The 16,533-nt window shown below is 40.8% G+C and overlaps 1 protein-coding gene across 1 annotated transcript; it reads left to right on the forward strand.

The window, feature by feature from the left end:
- The first annotated feature begins 568 nt into the window (after window positions 1–568).
- Window positions 569–16,419, forward strand: mov10a (Mov10 RNA helicase a). Its single transcript, XM_080025752.1, has 22 exons — window positions 569–924; window positions 1,028–1,136; window positions 1,289–1,491; window positions 2,226–2,467; window positions 4,551–4,797; window positions 6,094–6,234; window positions 6,331–6,493; window positions 7,025–7,176; window positions 7,287–7,457; window positions 8,985–9,132; window positions 10,097–10,258; window positions 11,314–11,417; window positions 11,543–11,640; window positions 12,273–12,371; window positions 12,860–12,968; window positions 13,066–13,183; window positions 14,198–14,389; window positions 14,753–14,824; window positions 14,945–15,070; window positions 15,499–15,587; window positions 15,773–15,891; window positions 16,121–16,419. Exons 1-22 carry the CDS (start codon window positions 587–589, stop codon window positions 16,177–16,179), a joined length of 3,261 nt encoding a protein of 1,086 aa, XP_079881878.1. The 5' UTR covers window positions 569–586; the 3' UTR covers window positions 16,180–16,419.
- The last annotated feature ends 114 nt before the right edge of the window (window positions 16,420–16,533 follow it).

A 16,533-nucleotide genomic window follows, 5' to 3' on the forward strand; every position in this document is an offset into this window, starting at 1 on the left:
ATTTTCAGATCAAAGACGTGCTTTTCGCAAATGAAAAACCCTTTAGTTTCGGACCCTATGGTTTTTGACAGTTATTTGACCTTTGTATTTGACACGTCGTTGGGTTAACCAAAAATACAGATAAATAATGAGTCGATTGCAACAATAATCAGACTCAAATCTATATCCTAAATACAATGTATAAATTATAATTAAAACATTTTGATAATGTGCTTAAAATCGACGGGAGCATTGACCCGTTGGAGTGTGCACACAGAGGGCTCTCTGATCTGCTGCTTGTTTAGGAAGTGTCAACTACATGAGATGTCTGAAGACGCTCGTGCAGCCTTGTTCTCGACATGACAGACGTGTGGGGGAATTGTAAACTGTCAGATATTTCAAAACAGAAGACATTGCATAAAAGTTGTTCGAGCTTAGACGGCGTCTTTTGTTCTGTCGTTGAGGGGGTTTTCCGCTCTCCTGGTGTAATAATCATTTGCAGACGCTCCCTTCTTCAGACCGTTTGAGAGCGTTGCTCGGCTGACACTTTGCGCCAAACTGCGCGAAACAGTAGATTTGTATGTCGAAATCTGAACACAAAAAATGAATGAGAAAATCGATGTCCACGTCAAAGTTTAACTTCCACGCACCGCGAACATGTGCAAAATCCGCGCAAATTCCGTGGGAGGGTCTGCACTGCCAGAGCGCACTCACACCAACCACCACAGCAACATTATTCCTCCAGGAAATAAGGGCTAATAGTGAACTTCCTCATTTGAGTCAGTCGGTCGGTAGCAGCAGCAAGCTTGTATCACACGTCAACATGTCGCTTATGGACAACCTTGAATCCGGACTGGACTTCATTGAATTTCTGGGAGACAGAGTGTCAGACATTAGCACCAAAACGGAACTTCGTGACATCTACAACTCTGAATTTAAGAGCAGGTAAGCTGCAGGAAACCAGCTAGTAGTGTCACATGCACTTGTTATGTAAGGGTTGTGCCTGTGCGTGTTATAACTCCTTCTCTCTGTATGTTTATGTCTACAGTGAAGGATTATTAAAACACACCAACTTCTCCAGTGTTCTCTATGCCCTTCTGAAATTCAACAAAGCCTACATCAAACAAGGGAAAGTCTTCCTAAATGTCAAACCTCAGGTGAGACGATGCTGCCATTTCTAAGGGGGTGTGTGGTGGTAGTGGGACAAGGCTGCACGTGTTTATTTTCCTTTTTCTACAAATGCAGGAAAATAGAAACAAAATGAGGAAGTGTCATAATGCAATTTTTTTTTTCCAAATCCGTGCTGTAGGTCAGAGTGTACTGTGACCAGTGGAGGAAGCCCCGGCGGGCCCCTCAGTCTCCACAGTCTCCACACACTCCCAGCCCTGGCAATAAAAACAAAGAAGAAAAGAAGACCCCTACTACACCACTCGCCCCTGTCCCCATGAGTCCTGTGCTGACCCCAAAGAAACAACTGGCCACCAAAATCCTCCACAAGTTAAAGGTGAACAGGTAGGTTTGTATGCACTTCAATGCAGACCCCTTACTGTTAACAATTACATAACAGGCGCTATGCACACAGACGTTCGCATTCAGTTTATGGGAGGAAGTTTTACCGTCACCCGGCTGAGGAGTACACAAGATGGATGGGAGGGTTTTTTCTTCTCTGTCATCATTTCAATGTTCAAGGTTCAGAGTGTCCCTTTAAGCACATGGCCCCACACATCCCATGCTGATGTTTCATTCTATGGTTCTCTTCAGAAGTTAAACCTACAAATAACTTTTTAATGTTTATAAAACAGTCTAATTTTCCCTCTGATGATCATATAAATAACCAGTAACAGCAAACCAGACTACCAGCAAAAACAATGGTATTTCTGTAGGCTATAGTTTTTGTTTTTGTATAATTATTTTTATTTTGGTTTAAAGCAAACAAACAAACAACAGACGAGTATATGTCAGCAGAGAAGAATCAGTAATTGATCGCATGTTCTCACACACACACACACTCACACACAACATATACCACATGACATTTAAAGACACACACATAACAAGGCTAGGCTATAGTTATTATTAATGCCTTTGCTCAAGTATACGACTTCCCAGGGAACTTAGACAAAATGATTTACGGCAGGCAGACGGGAACATCCTGTGTTTCCCAAATGGTACTAAATCAAAGTTTACTTTACTTTACTTTTTACTCTCTCTCTCTCTCTCTCGCTCTCTCTCTCTCTCTCTCACAGGAAAGATTTGACGGCGGACAAGGGGGGCATTGAGATCACTTCAGACCCCGTGGCGAGTGGCGGGAAGGTTCAGTTCAGCGTGGAACATCTGAGGGAGTTGTTCACCCTCAAGTTCCACATCGCAAACAACGGCACCAACCAAGTCCACTTCACCTTCTACACGGCCCTGCACCGGATGCGCTGTTTCACACTGCAGGATGAGAGGAGAGTGAGCAGGGCCTCTCCACTCTTCCTGTGTCCTGGTAAAGCTCAGGCTAGGGCTGGGCGATATATCGAATATATGCGATGTATCGCGAGATGTTCTCCAGGGGATGTATAAAATGACCCTATCGCGACCATCGAATACAAATTGGCACATAATGTGCTTTTTTTTAGCCGCAAACTCGCTGGTGTTCGCTTCTCTCGCTCTTTCCTGTGGCTCTCTGCCTCACAGACTCACATGCATTGGCAACTCACTCACTCCCCCCTCCCAACCAGAGTCTCCTGGGCGCGCATCTGTGACGTAGTCTGCAGTGCGCCCTGTGTGTGTTACTGTTACTGTTACTTTTATCACCATGTGAAAACAACGAGAGGGGGAGAAAAAAGACGAGGCTCTTGTGTTCTTATGACAGCCGAACGAGCGGGTGGAGGGGGGCGCACATGACGGCGATGGTGGCCGTCGTTCATAGCATGGACCTTTTCTGTAGGTCCATGCTTATGAGAAGAAGCACACAGGCGAACGACCGGGGGAGGCGGGCGCACATGACAGCATTAGCGGCCGCTGTACACAGCACAGCCTGCCCTGGTCCTTATGAGAGGAAGGCTAGTGGCTACACATGCGAAAGAACGGGGGAGGCGGGCGCTTGACAGCATAAGCGGCCGATGTACAGAGCCTGGTCCTTATGAGTGGAAGGCGAACAAGCGCCGGGGGGCGGATTACTCCGACTTCGCAGAGAGTTTTTGGTCCAACGTCACACAACCACGGCATCACATTTATTACGGGCAGCCTCTTACAATATGTCCATGTCAGCACCAAGGGAGGTGCACACCGTTTATTAACTAAAAGTCTATGTAAAGTAGGCTACATTTGCGAGTATTTTTATAAAATAAAACATAGTGTTTTAGTGATAATGCAGGAGGGCTAGATCAATAGGTATGAATAGCATCCAGGAATGGTGCATCGGTTAGAATGCAAGGAATGATGATGATGAGACTTTGCTTTCTTTAGACTATATTATTCTCAGCCGTATTTATTTAAATCCTCTGATTGTCTTCCAGTTTTATTCTCATGAACTCAATACAGGAGAATTAAACAATAAGGCAGGTAACAGAGGGACGATGAGCCACCTGCTGTTTACGCTCGCATGAATCTCTCTCTCGGACTAACAGGCAGAAAACGAAAACTTAATTTACACATTATAGACTGGGAGCAACTGCTCTTAAAGCGACAGTAACCATTATAAATGTCAGAGCCTTGTATACACATAGACTACTATTATGGAGCAAAACCTGTTCTGCATTTAAAGTGTGGCTGCTATCTTCAGGGGGTTAGTGGTGATAAACAATTAGTGAGTGGTTGTAATGAGGCATAATTAGTTTTCTCAGTTTACAGATTAACAGAAGATGGAAAAACTGTTTCCAAATAAAATAATGCTGGATCCATTGTATGGGAGTGGAAGGATGTGGAATAATCAATACAATGTGCAAACTCTTTGCCATGTGCAAGTTTCAAATTGTTCCAATAGAAAGCACTAAAGAATATAAACAAGATGTTGTTTCATGTAGCCTAATAATGCATCGTTAGCGCAGACACATTTTGCAGGGACTATTTAAATCATATTACTGGTGTGATGTTATGCAAAACATACATTAAATTGAGCATTTAGGATGTGCTCTAGAGGAGATTTGAAATATATCGAGATATATATCGTGTATCGAGATATAGTAAAAAAATATCGAGATATTGATTTTAGCCCATATCGCCCAGCCCTAGCTCAGGCTACATTCCAAACCACACACTTTTTTTCTATTCTACATACTATAGAATCTAGTTAGCATGCTGTACGCATACAATTAGGACATACTTTTCCTTATTTATATCATCATAACATCGCACTTTGAACTTGCCTGTTCGTTCCCGACCGGGTGTGGTAGGCATCAGGGTATTTTTAAGCATGCTGCATCTGACAACAAGAATTGGGACATCCTCAATCTTTTTCTACTGTACTAAATAGCAGGGAAGTATGGGTATTGGAACGCATGGAAACTCTCTCTGTCAACAAAAAATCACTGAAGAGGTGTGTTAAATTTTCAAACAGCTCCCTTCTTTCTTTCTTTCTTTGGCAGGAGAGAGTTATGAAGTGGTGGTGCAGTACATGCTCATACACTATGGATATTTCCCCGCCACCATGTACTTTGAGTTCTGTCCGGAGCCTCCAGGATCTGCTCCCTTCTGCATCGTGAGGGAGATTGAAGCATCGGCCAGGACCCCGCTGGCTGTGGAGCTGGGGCCCGTGGCTCCATACAAACCATTCCAGGTGTTCACAAGCAGACCTGTGGATACTGTGGTAGTGGAGGGAGTGCCTCCTGACAGGTGAGGGATTTAAAATAAAAAACTGAACTGTACCAGTCTAAGGACGCACTCACACTATAGGCATTCGTACCGTGCCTAAGAAGCAACACAGGGATTTTGTAAGACGGACTTTAGTTACCCAGGGTTTCAGCAGTACAAACATGAGGCCAGAAATCTGGGAGTAATCCTTGATTCATACCTTAAGTTCTCTAAAACATTTGAGCATTAACTCCAAATCAGCTATTGGCCAGATCAGGAGGATTGCCAAGATAAGATCATCCCTGCGTTCATACTTTTTCTTTTTACTATACTACTGAAGCAATGTTGGTTTGTGTCAGTGAAATTCAAATAGCTCATGTATTAAAACCCTAGTGTTTCAATAAAGAAACTGAGTCAGGCAGTTTCAAAGTCAGATAGAGTTGTACTTCCGAGCAAAGCAAGGGACCAATATCTGCATCACAAGTGTTGCATGATTGTCAAAGAATTAACAGAATATCAGAAGCTGTATAGGACCAAGGTGTGTGTGTGCGTATACATTTGTGGGTGTGTAACCCCAAGACATGCTCTTACAGGATGTAATAACTCATGAACAACAAAAGGCAAAGGCAAAACTCTAGTGACCCCTCCCTATCTCCCTGAATTGCTCATTTATGGACAAGCAAAATTTGCCGGTGTTTGGGTGAAGAGTTCACTGAGACAAGGCCCACAGTGTACCCGATAGGAAATTTGCTTGTTCAGTAAGGGACATTCCCCGAGTTTACACACAATGGCGTCATCCTTCATGCTCTCACAGTGATGTCTCATGATGATCATGCATGTATTGGGACATCCTAAATCTTTTTCTTGCATGCTAGATAGCATGGAAGTATTTGGATTGGAACGCAGGGTAAGTTTTTCGTTCCGCGATGTACAAACATTCATTGATGCTTCCATCTCCAGCCATCTGGATTACTGTAATTATTTGGCTGGTGTGCCCCAGAAATCAATACTGTATATAATAAACAAACTAGAAAAAATATGAGCACATTTCCTTTATTCTCGTCTCATTGCTCTGGTTACCCGTGGTGCTCAGAATTTATATTTAGTGTATTTGTAAACACGCTGTGAATTCACTGTTGCAGCACACTGTCTACATTTGACCAAATAGTAGAGATATTTTCCCTTAAAAGCAAGAAATCCATTATCACAGATTTCAGCACAAATATATTCAATTGGTAGCTTGTCGGAAACTGATGGACCCAGAGCGGTAAGCATATGTTGTGTTTTATTCTTGACCAATTACTCTATGGTGTGTTTGTGTTTTCTTCTCATCTGCAGTTCTGGCGTCCAGAAGCTAAAGCCAACAGTGAAATTATCAAACTACATGTACCCCAATTACCTGAAGGGACTGGCTAAACAAAGGATGGAGGACTCTGAGTACCTCTCCGAAAATGCCAGGGAGAAACTCACATCGGTAAAGTGAGTACGACCTACAGCCCAGCCGTGCCCCTTTATCAGTCAGGTCTATTCTGGGCTTGATCCATCATCATCTCATCCCAATGTCTGTGTGTCCAGGGGTGTCCTCAACTGTCCTATAAAGATGAAGACATACTCCAGTCGCTTTCACCTGCTGCTGCACCAGGAGGAGATCCAGATGGAGTTTGACATCAGGAAGTACGACCTCCGCAACCAAACCATGACCCTGGACCAAAGCAACCGAAAACTGCTCGTACTTAGAGTAAGGAACCCTCACAGTTCCGCTCTGAAATGGCACCGATAGAATGTCTAAGTCTTAAAGTTAGTTTTCTTGATCTAAGAATGATACTATCTTTATCTCATTTCTATATTGTCGTTCTCCTCCGAAACCTTGTTAAGTTAAGTTAATAACATTTTAGTCAATGCACACAAGGCACATTGAAATGTGCCTTTTCGCAAATCCCCTCTCAAGTTTTCCACTTCGGAGGGGTTCAGAGTGCAGGGTCAGCCATACTGCAGCGCCCCTGGAGCAGTTTTGGGGTTAAGTGCCTCAATCGAGGACACAATGGCAGAGATTGTGGGCGCCGTAGATGTAATACCAGCTACCACTAGTGTTACAAATAACACCGGCGCCGGGGATCGAACCAGCTACTGATGGTTACTGGTCGGACCCCTTTCCTCTCTAGGCCATCCTATCACCATCTACTGTGAGTTAGGGATCAGTCTCTAGGCTATGGAAAGGAATTAAAGAGACATAGCAGAAAGAAACATTGTCATTGTTATTCTCCAACAGGTGCCCGGCGTTGCTGAAAATCGTCCGTCTGTGCTACGAGGGGATTGTCTGAGGTTATCCAAAGCTGAGGACACGGTGCAGCCCATCACTGTGTTCACCGGCTATGTTCACAGAGTGGAGCTGGATAGTGTCAAGCTGGGATTCTCCAAGAGGTAAAGTCTGCTACTTGTCTGCTTTAATCCTACTTTATGTTTAGTCTGTGATGGTGAATATTAAAAAAATTCCTAACCCACACTTTCCGTTGGCTCTCCCACTGTTTCAGGTTGCTGCAGACTTTTATCAGCAACATGAAGTTTAACGTGGAGTTCACTCTTAACCGTTACCCGCTGAAGATGCAGCATCGGGCAGTGGATCTGGCAGCAACACATCAGCTAGGAGAGGTGCTGTTCCCCACCGGCTCAGCAGCGGAGAATCTCTCCATGCCTAAACTCAAGTACGGTGCCTATACACACATGAAGAACATGCTTACAGAACACCAGACACTCTTCTTAATGAAGTATCATCTATTGTGTTGGCCAGTCACTGTACAGTTCAATGTTAAATGCTTAGCCATGATCCTAACAAACTTGCATCCCCTCGTCATTGGTTACTTAAAGGTGGAGTCAGCGGTTCTAGAGAGTGTTTGTTGTCGAAATCCCTTTTTGTCGTAAGCAGTGAAAATCCAGTGATAATACACAGCCTAGGCTCTGTAAACGGGCATGTTGCTAGTTACAATGGACCCCTTCGTTACCATGCCCGATTACAAAGCCTGGGCTGTGTATTAACACCTCACAAGAAGATACGGTAACACTTTAGTTTGATAGTCCACTGTTGACACTCAACAAGCCATCAGTAGATACGCAGTTGCATATCAACAGTGAATGAGTTGACATTCAACAGCACTATATTAACAGATAAGTAACATGTATTCAACTAACTGTAAGTTAACTATAAGTTGCACTATTAGTAGATTGTTAGTTGATATTCAACAGAGCTTGTTCAACAGATAAGAAACAAGAATTCAACTAACTGTCTGTTAAATATATGTTGCACTATTAGTAGCTGTTTAGTTGATATTCAATAGTGAGTTAGTTGATATATATTTAGCATGCATTCAACTAACTGTTAGTTAACTATAAGTTGCATTATTAGTAGATGTTGTTTTGTACACGTAGCATGCATTCAACTAACTTTCGGTTAACTATTAGTTGTATTATTAGTAGATGGTTAGTTGATATAGAACAGAGCTCTTTCAACAGATAAGAAACAAGCATTCAACTAACTGTAAGTTAACTACAAGTTGCACTATTAGTTGATGTTTAGTTGATATTGAACAGTGAGTTTGTTGATAGTCAATAGAGCTGTCAACAAATATGTAACATGCATTCAACAAAGTGTTAGTTAACTATAGTATAATTTTATTTTGTTAATTTCTTTTTACAAAAACAGTCTGTCAACTTCTAGTAAGTTGACTATCAACTGCTGTTATTAACAATACTCAACTTACGTTTCATATGGATCAACTTTCCCCCCACTCACAAGGAACACGTCTAATGAATGAACATTCAACCCTCTGTTGATCATATATGTTCATTGTAAAATAAAGATGAGAATATTGTATCAATCAATAGGCACCCTGTGTAGGTGACTATCTGTTGATTGTCATATGACTGTCGACAAACTATCAGTCAATATTCAACTAACCATAAGTAGACGGGTCTTAGGACTGTCAAATTAAAGTGAAAACAGTTTAGTGTTTGCAAACTATTAACAGAGCAAAACAGAAAATTGAAATTAATAAAATAAAATTATATTATAGTTAACTAACACTTAGTTGTGTTACCGAAGATACATATACATATGATGTTTTCATTTAGACATTCGTAATGATTTGCAATGTTCAACTGATGGAGTTTCAGCCCTCTTTTTAAGCCTCTCCTGAGTCTGCTCCATAAAAATAAATGTTCCCATTTCCTCCCAGGATGGTCAACCGTCAGCTGGAAAACAACCCCCAGCAACACGCTGCAGTCCAGCGCATCGTAGCCGGATCCTCGCGGCCCGCTCCTCACCTCGTGTTTGGGCCTCCTGGGACAGGAAAGACCATCACTCTGGTGGAAGCTATGAATCAGGTATTAAGTGATAGAAATGCCCCAACTTTTCTTATTTTAGATTTTTTCATTGTGAGTACTTGCTGCTTTCTGTGTGGTCTTACATCATCCTGTATTGTGTTATTTTGAGGTTTAAGACAGTTTCTCAGACAAAACAAGAAATGTTATGTTGTGACCATGGATTACGGGATGTTGTAATGTCCATTTTTACTGTTTACAATTTTTTTTATCATGCTAACGATTTGTTTAGAAAGCAATCAGCATTTAAATCGATAATGAAAACAATTGTTAGTTTAACCCCTTGCATGAACACACTATTATCTGCCAGAGTGAGAGATTACTGTTTTAAGCTTTTCTTACTTGGGTGAAGTGGAGAAGTCGTGTTTGGGGGGGAAAAGATGACATCATGTTTTTTGACCTGTTGTTGGGTAGTTTAGTTACCATGGAGACGACACTGCTGGTCAAATCTGATTCAGCCACACCTACACAGTCCTAAGCAGCGGAGGAATACCTTTTTTTAAATGTACTTCTTGGGTCCTTTGACAGTTTTTGTTTGTATCCTCGGATTGTATCCTCGGATTGTGCACATGAAATATGAACTCTCATATCTATTATTTGTGGGTCTGTGAGTGGGAGCTGCTCATCAATAAAAGAAGAGGCAGCTCACAAAAAGCATATTTAAGTCTCCATCGAGCCCAATTGAATCTAGCAAATATATTCTGTAAAATGGATCGCACATTTAATTCCATACAACTGCATGTGTAGGCTGATGAACTGTTGAAAAGTTCCAAGTGTAGTATATTTTCGTTAATGTTCCTATGAAACCAACTCGCACACTACTGCTTGAAGTACTGTATGTAAACTATGTATAACAGCCTGAACACATTCAGAAACAAACTGCTTCGTGTTTAATGCAGGATTTTATTGTTGCACCATGTTGTTTACATACAAAAAGTAATGGACTTTACTTTGCTGACATGGCCAGGTGAGCAGGGCCGACCCGTCCGCCCATATCCTTGCCAGTGCGCCCTCCAACAGTGCGTGTGACCTCCTGTGTGAGCGACTGATGGTTCACATGGATCCTCATCAGGTCTACCGTGTGTACGCCAGCAGTAGGGACCCCAACAGTGTCCCCAACAACTTACTGGTGAGTTAAGCTGGCAGTTTTACACTCACTTATTGGTGTCTTATTGGAGGTACATTTGGCTACAAGTTGATATGAGCTTTAGGGCTGCAACTAACGATTATTTTGATCATTTTGATTAGTGTTTTGGCCCGTAAAATGTCAGAAAATTGTGAAAAATGTTGATCAATTTTCCAAAGCCCATGTTGACGTCCTCAAATGTATTGTTATGTCCAAAACACATAGATATTTCAGTTTACTGTCATAATAGGACTAAAGAAACCAGAACATATTCACTCTTGAGAAGCTGAAATCAGAGAATTTGGAAATGTTTTATTAAAAAAATACTCGAAACGATTCATCGATTATTAAAATATTGGCGATTATTTTAATAATCGATTCGTCGATTAATCGTTGCAGCTCGAATGAGCTTTGGATATCTGAAATTTAAGTTACACTTATCATACAATCAATCATACTTTATTTGTGTTGCACATTTCATACAAGCAAATGTAGTGCAATGTGCTTCATACAGGGAAACAAAACACAGACCAACACAGATACACCTCTAAACGCCTGGTTTATAATGTAGGCTTTTGAGTTTGCCTTTTATTTAAAAAGATGTTATATGATTTAATTATCACAATGCTTGTGACCAGATGCATGTTTATTGTATGACCGAAAACACTTTGAGTTACAAAATGAAAACCATGTTTATACACATTGTAGCTGTAACTCGAGCAAGTGCTCCTCCCACATTCTAACCAGATTCCTCCTCACAGTGATCTAAATCCAATCTGAACCATCCAGGATGTCTGTTGGTCCAGATGGTGATTACTAGAGTCACTTAGTAAACCACAGCAGTCTCTGTTCCAGTGTTTCCTGATTACTAAACCTCTTTGTGATAGAATGTTTGGATCATAAATAAATAACTAGAAGAGACAGAGACGGACGGATATCTCACATTCAAGTGCTTTAGTTTATCGTATGGATGAATGGGAAACCTTTCCCTTGGAGAGAGGAAGATGTAGATAAACTATATTTGTCTTAATGGTTGTCTTATTTTTTGGCTCTTCCAGAAATATTGTAACTGGGACCCGACACAAGATTGTTTTGTGTTTCCACTTAAATCAAGTCTGATGAAATACAAAGTTGTGGTTACAACTATGATCTCAGCTGGAAGGTAGGTGTCTTGCTTTTTCAGTAAATATTCAGTATTTGACTTTTTCATTGTTTCACAGCCTGGGCCATGCACCATACATATGTAACTGTTGTACAATTTCTGCTGTGTGTTTCTGTTTTTTTAAGGCTGGTGTCCGGAGGAATCCCTGTCGGCCATTTTACCCATGTCTTTTTGGATGAAGCGGGCCAGGCAGTGGAGCCAGAGTGCGTCATTGCTATAGCAGGTAAATTCATGCGTTGCATCACAACGTAACGCATACTAAACATATTGGCTAAAGTGTGCGCGAAAAATTTAAACTTAAGAATTGATACTGTCATGATGTCTTAAACTTACAATTTTCTGGTGAAGACATTAAAACATTTAATAATTTCTGGCTTACTGTTAAGAACAGATATATACCTATTAAGACATACAGATGAGGAGGGTTTGTCTGCTGGGGCTGTGAAACACTGAAGGGATTTCAGTTGCACTACTCTGAAAGAACACAGCCTCTTTAATCGCTGCCAACACTGGCGAGGTCATCTGCGAGTATGTCTCTAGAAGGAATGTGAGGAATGTGGAGGACTCCCTTTTCTCTTAGTGTCTGGCTTTTTGCAAACCTTGAAAACATGGCTGCAGAAAGTGTGCATGTACAAATTGAGAAACACATTTTATCCAAAAGTCTGAAAATATTTTTTTGATGTTTCCAGACTTCTATTGACACCTCTGAGATTGTATACTACTAACGTTAAAACAGACCACTTGTTCTTACACATTATACACTGTATCAGTTTTGTTTTGTGTTATAACAGCTACAGCAGTGTTGAAAGCGATGCATCTTGTTACTGATTGGCTGATGTTCACTTGGTTTGACAGGTCTTCTCAGTGCAGAGAAAGGCCAGTTGGTGCTGGCTGGAGATCCAAAGCAGCTGGGGCCGATCCTTCGATCCCCTCTTGCCCTGGAGTATGGACTGGGTGAGAATACATTCTTCATCTTCATTGTATATCACTCTAACCGCGCAATTTAAAGGTGGAGTCAGCGATTCTGGAGAAGGCTTGTTGTCAAATTAGCACTTTCACTCCAAATTAGTGAATATTTATTTATTTATTTATTATTATTCTTTCGGACAATTCCACACAATACACAATTATCTCCTTCGCATCATACTTTGTGTTGTCCGAAGGGTGACGGAAGAAGCCAAAGGCTTATCAGGTCCCGCCCCCATTTTCATCAGATTCAGATTCAGATACACAGATACACATTTACTGTTACAGAAAATAAATATCTCCAAACTATATTCTACCTGTACATATTTTTTTTCTGTGCGCTGAAAATCCAGTGTTAATACACAGCCTAGGCTCTGTAAACGGGTATCTAAAAAAATACTCCCAGAATCGCTAACTAATTTTCTCACATTTGAGGATATAAACTTAATGCTGTGACAATGATTTTCTCCATACAGGGCTTTCTCTGCTTGAGAGGCTGATGAGTCAGAACGATTTATATCAGAAAAGTAAAGACTCTGGACACTTTGACACTCGCTTTGTCACCAAACTGCTTCGAAACTACAGGTGCATCTTTCAGTTTTCCCCTACTTGTTTAATTAGTTTAATTAAGTATGTGTTGGGATTAAATCTTTTTTTTCTTTTTCTTACTTTCTTCACTCAGGTCTCATGCTGCCATTCTGAAAATCCCCAACGAGGAGTTCTATGAGAATGAACTGCAGGTGTTTGCAGACCAGTGGGAGCGTGAGGCGTACTGCAACTGGGAACACCTTCCCAAAAAGGTTTGGCTACAAGGACGTTTTGTAACAGGAAACCACTCGTAAAAGTAAATGTTCACATAGTTACATGTAAAATGGCTGCTCATATTGCTGATCACCTACCGTTTATTTAAATATCCCTCAAATGGAATTCCCATGAATTCTATGTGTAAAAGTTAATTTAGTAGTCTCAGATAATACAAAATATGCTTTGCGTTGCATTATGGGAAGTGTAGGATCCAGGGTTTTTCTGAAGCTTGAACCACACCAGGGAATTTAAGTCAGGATGTATCAGCCTCTGCTGCACTGATTTTGACCTGATTTTATTAACATTTCTTCTTGCTAACTTTTCTCTCAAAAGTATCACAACTTTATGGAAGGGCACTACTTACTGCACCCTTTTCATCATCATTATTGTCATGAGGCATGAACACCCCATGTCATCTAAATGAATTAAACACAGCCTTTAGACTGCCACAGAAAGCAAGACAAAAATAATTACGCCGTAATTTGATCTTTTAGATAATTAGGGGGAGAAAATCTCATTAGGAAACAAAGTGGGGCAAAAATTAAATTAGAAAAGGATCATTAGCATAAAATGGAGAAAAAAAACCTTTTTGGAGTATTTAAATAGAAAATGCTTCAAACAATGACCAGAGAGTTAACGGCATAAATGAAACAAGATGAAATGTAAAACAAAATACACGGATCACCTAGTAGCACGCAAAGCACATTGGTAACTGTTAAAGGAATTATTTTATCAAAAAACCCAAGTGTTTTTAATAATAATGTGTGTCCAGGTCATTGAGTTCCTTGCAAGATGAGTTTTAATTGCGCAGGGGTTCATATCTGAGAACGGAATGTGGGAGTCTCTCTACTTCTTTCTGCAAGGACATTCACAGTACCTCTCTTGTGAGGTCAAACAAAGTTCATAGGAAAACAGTAGATGAATGTTTTACAGTACAATGTTATAATATATAAGAAACAAAGTTTTGTTAACAGTAACGTGGACTACTCCTCACTCTCGCATCACTACAGGGTTTCCCATTGATATTCCACGGGGTAATGGGCAAAGACGAGAGAGAGGCCAACAGCCCGTCTTTCTTCAATGTGACTGAGATCGAGGTTCTGGTCGACTACCTCACCAAGCTGAAGGAAACGCAAGGGAAGAAGGGGCTGCCCAAACTCTCTGGCACAGACATCGGCATCATCACCCCTTACAGGAAACAAGTGAGTCTGCACAGTAGTGTTGTAGTCAAACACAACCGTAACCTAGTCCAAGTTGTAACCAAAACCAGAGTTTATCGAGACGGAGATTGGACTAAGACCTGACCAGTGCGAGTCCCAATCTGTATGACACACTTACGATAGAATGTGGATCATGCAAACCAAACGCACTCCTCAAATTGATCTAAATGATCTTCATTCCCAGAAAAACAGACACAAGAAAAAACTCTGTTGATTCCGAGACAAGATTTTCAAAAACAGTTCTTGAGACTGTTCTCAAGTACTACTAAACTGCTGCACGGTGGTTTGTGTGACAGAGAACAGTTTTTTACCCAGCCGTCTGTAACTTGGTTACTTTTCTGACAGGTTGAGAAAATCCGCAAGGGCCTGAAGTCTGCTCCATCTCTGAGAAGTTGGAGTGACGTCGCAGAGATCAAGGTTAGTGATGTCTAACTCTGAATCTGTACATCTTGGTTAAGAAAATACAACATTTTATGGTCGTCACAATTTATTTTTTCAATTCTTAGTCTTATGCCATTTCTTTTGACTATGTATCAGGTGGGGTCCGTAGAGGAGTTCCAGGGACAAGAGAGGAAGATCATTATGGTCTCTACCGTCCGCAGCAGCATCAACTATGTCAGGATGGACAAAGACTTCAACATCGGATTCCTCTCAAATGAAAAGGTCTGTTTATTCTCCTTCATGGCTAAAGAAAGTGATGGAAAAAAAAACAGCAGGCTCTGAAATACATTCATCTTTAAAAGTGAACTATTTAACTTTGGGTGTGTCAGAGAAGTGAACATTTTCTAAGGTATATTCTAATAACTGAATAAACAAACTTTCCTCTTAGGAGAATGTGATCCCTGGAACACTTTTTGAAGTTAGAAAGTTTCCTGAAAAGTAACTGTTTCACTGTTGTTAACAGCAGCAGGGCCCACACTTTGGTTTTCAAACACATCATAGTCTTATGTTTGGTTGCAGGTTCCTCAAAATAATTAAGTTTTGTTATATTATGATGGAATTATTCAATACTTAGAATTACATGTCGAGAAAATATATTTTCATCAGTGCACCTTCAAAACAGTCATTCATGTCTTGCATCCACTCTGCAGAGATTCAACGTGGCCCTGACCAGAGCCAAGTCCCTGTTGATAGTCGTGGGAAACCCTGTTATCCTCACCAAGGACCCAACCTGGGAGAAGTAAGGCACAGCATGGCTACAGGAGATGTTTAATGATAGTCTTGAGATTGAAAGTGCATTCTAGACCTTGGAAACAGTAGTGGACAAAAACAATCTCACCCCAAAGGTGTAATAAGTAGATGTTACGGAGCTTAACACATAAGTTTTAAATGTCCGGATTCCGTATTTTTGTTTGTTTGTTTTAGGTTCATCAGCTACTGTGTGAAGGAGAAGGGCTACACTGGATATGACTTTAAAGACGCAGAGGGAGAAGATGATATTGTGTCAAGACTAGCGACCCTGAAAATCAACGTCGATTCTGACGGTAAGTGTAGCCGTAACCTTGGTAAAACAAACCTTGATTGCCCATCAAAAATTCAAATAGGAGCTACACTTTCCTAATGGATATTGAGGCATCAACAACAGACATACTTTGTGGAATATTTATGATTTAAACAAAAGAAAAAACGAGTTTGCAATATTTTGTCATGCTGAAAAAGTAAAACATTGTAATAAAGATTAAAGGTTTGTGTCTCTCTTTGCATTCGTCATAGGCCCTGAAGTGGAGGAGAGTGCCCTCCAGTGCTATGTGGACCCCGAATGGAAAAATTAGCATTAATATCAGTTAGAGAACCAACTAAAAACAACAGACCCATTTGCAGTGACAAAAAGATTATTCATTCAAAATGTAAGATGCATAGCAAGTATCACTATTTCATTTTTTTCTCTTTCAACACATTGCATCCTTTTTCTGAACTTTTCTATGAGCAGTTTGCATACTGACTGAGCATTACAACCCTCTTGTGTGTTTGATGACAATGCCAAAATAAATGATCTAGACCTTTGTTCTACACTTTGCCTCCTCACTTGATTTTGGAACAAAGCTGCCACTTAGGGCAGGTATTTCAGAGAAAAATTTGATGAGATTTCTCAGCAATCCCTCACCGTTTTATCTCCCTGCTCTAGG

The sequence above is a fragment of the Ammodytes marinus genome (assembly GCF_949987685.1).
Source record: "Ammodytes marinus genome assembly, chromosome: 4".
Lineage (NCBI taxonomy): Eukaryota > Metazoa > Chordata > Actinopteri > Uranoscopiformes > Ammodytidae > Ammodytes > Ammodytes marinus.

Bases quoted from the DNA above. Each gene is read 5' to 3' on its own strand.
- mov10a (XM_080025752.1), top strand. From the start codon at position 587: ATGAGAAAATCGATGTCCACGTCAAAGTTTAACTTCCACGCACCGCGA. The intron at 11,641-12,272 runs GTAAATTCATGC...TTGGTTTGACAG, and splicing joins GTGCGTCATTGCTATAGCAG to GTCTTCTCAGTGCAGAGAAA. The intron at 15,892-16,120 runs GTAAGTGTAGCC...CATTCGTCATAG, and splicing joins AATCAACGTCGATTCTGACG to GCCCTGAAGTGGAGGAGAGT.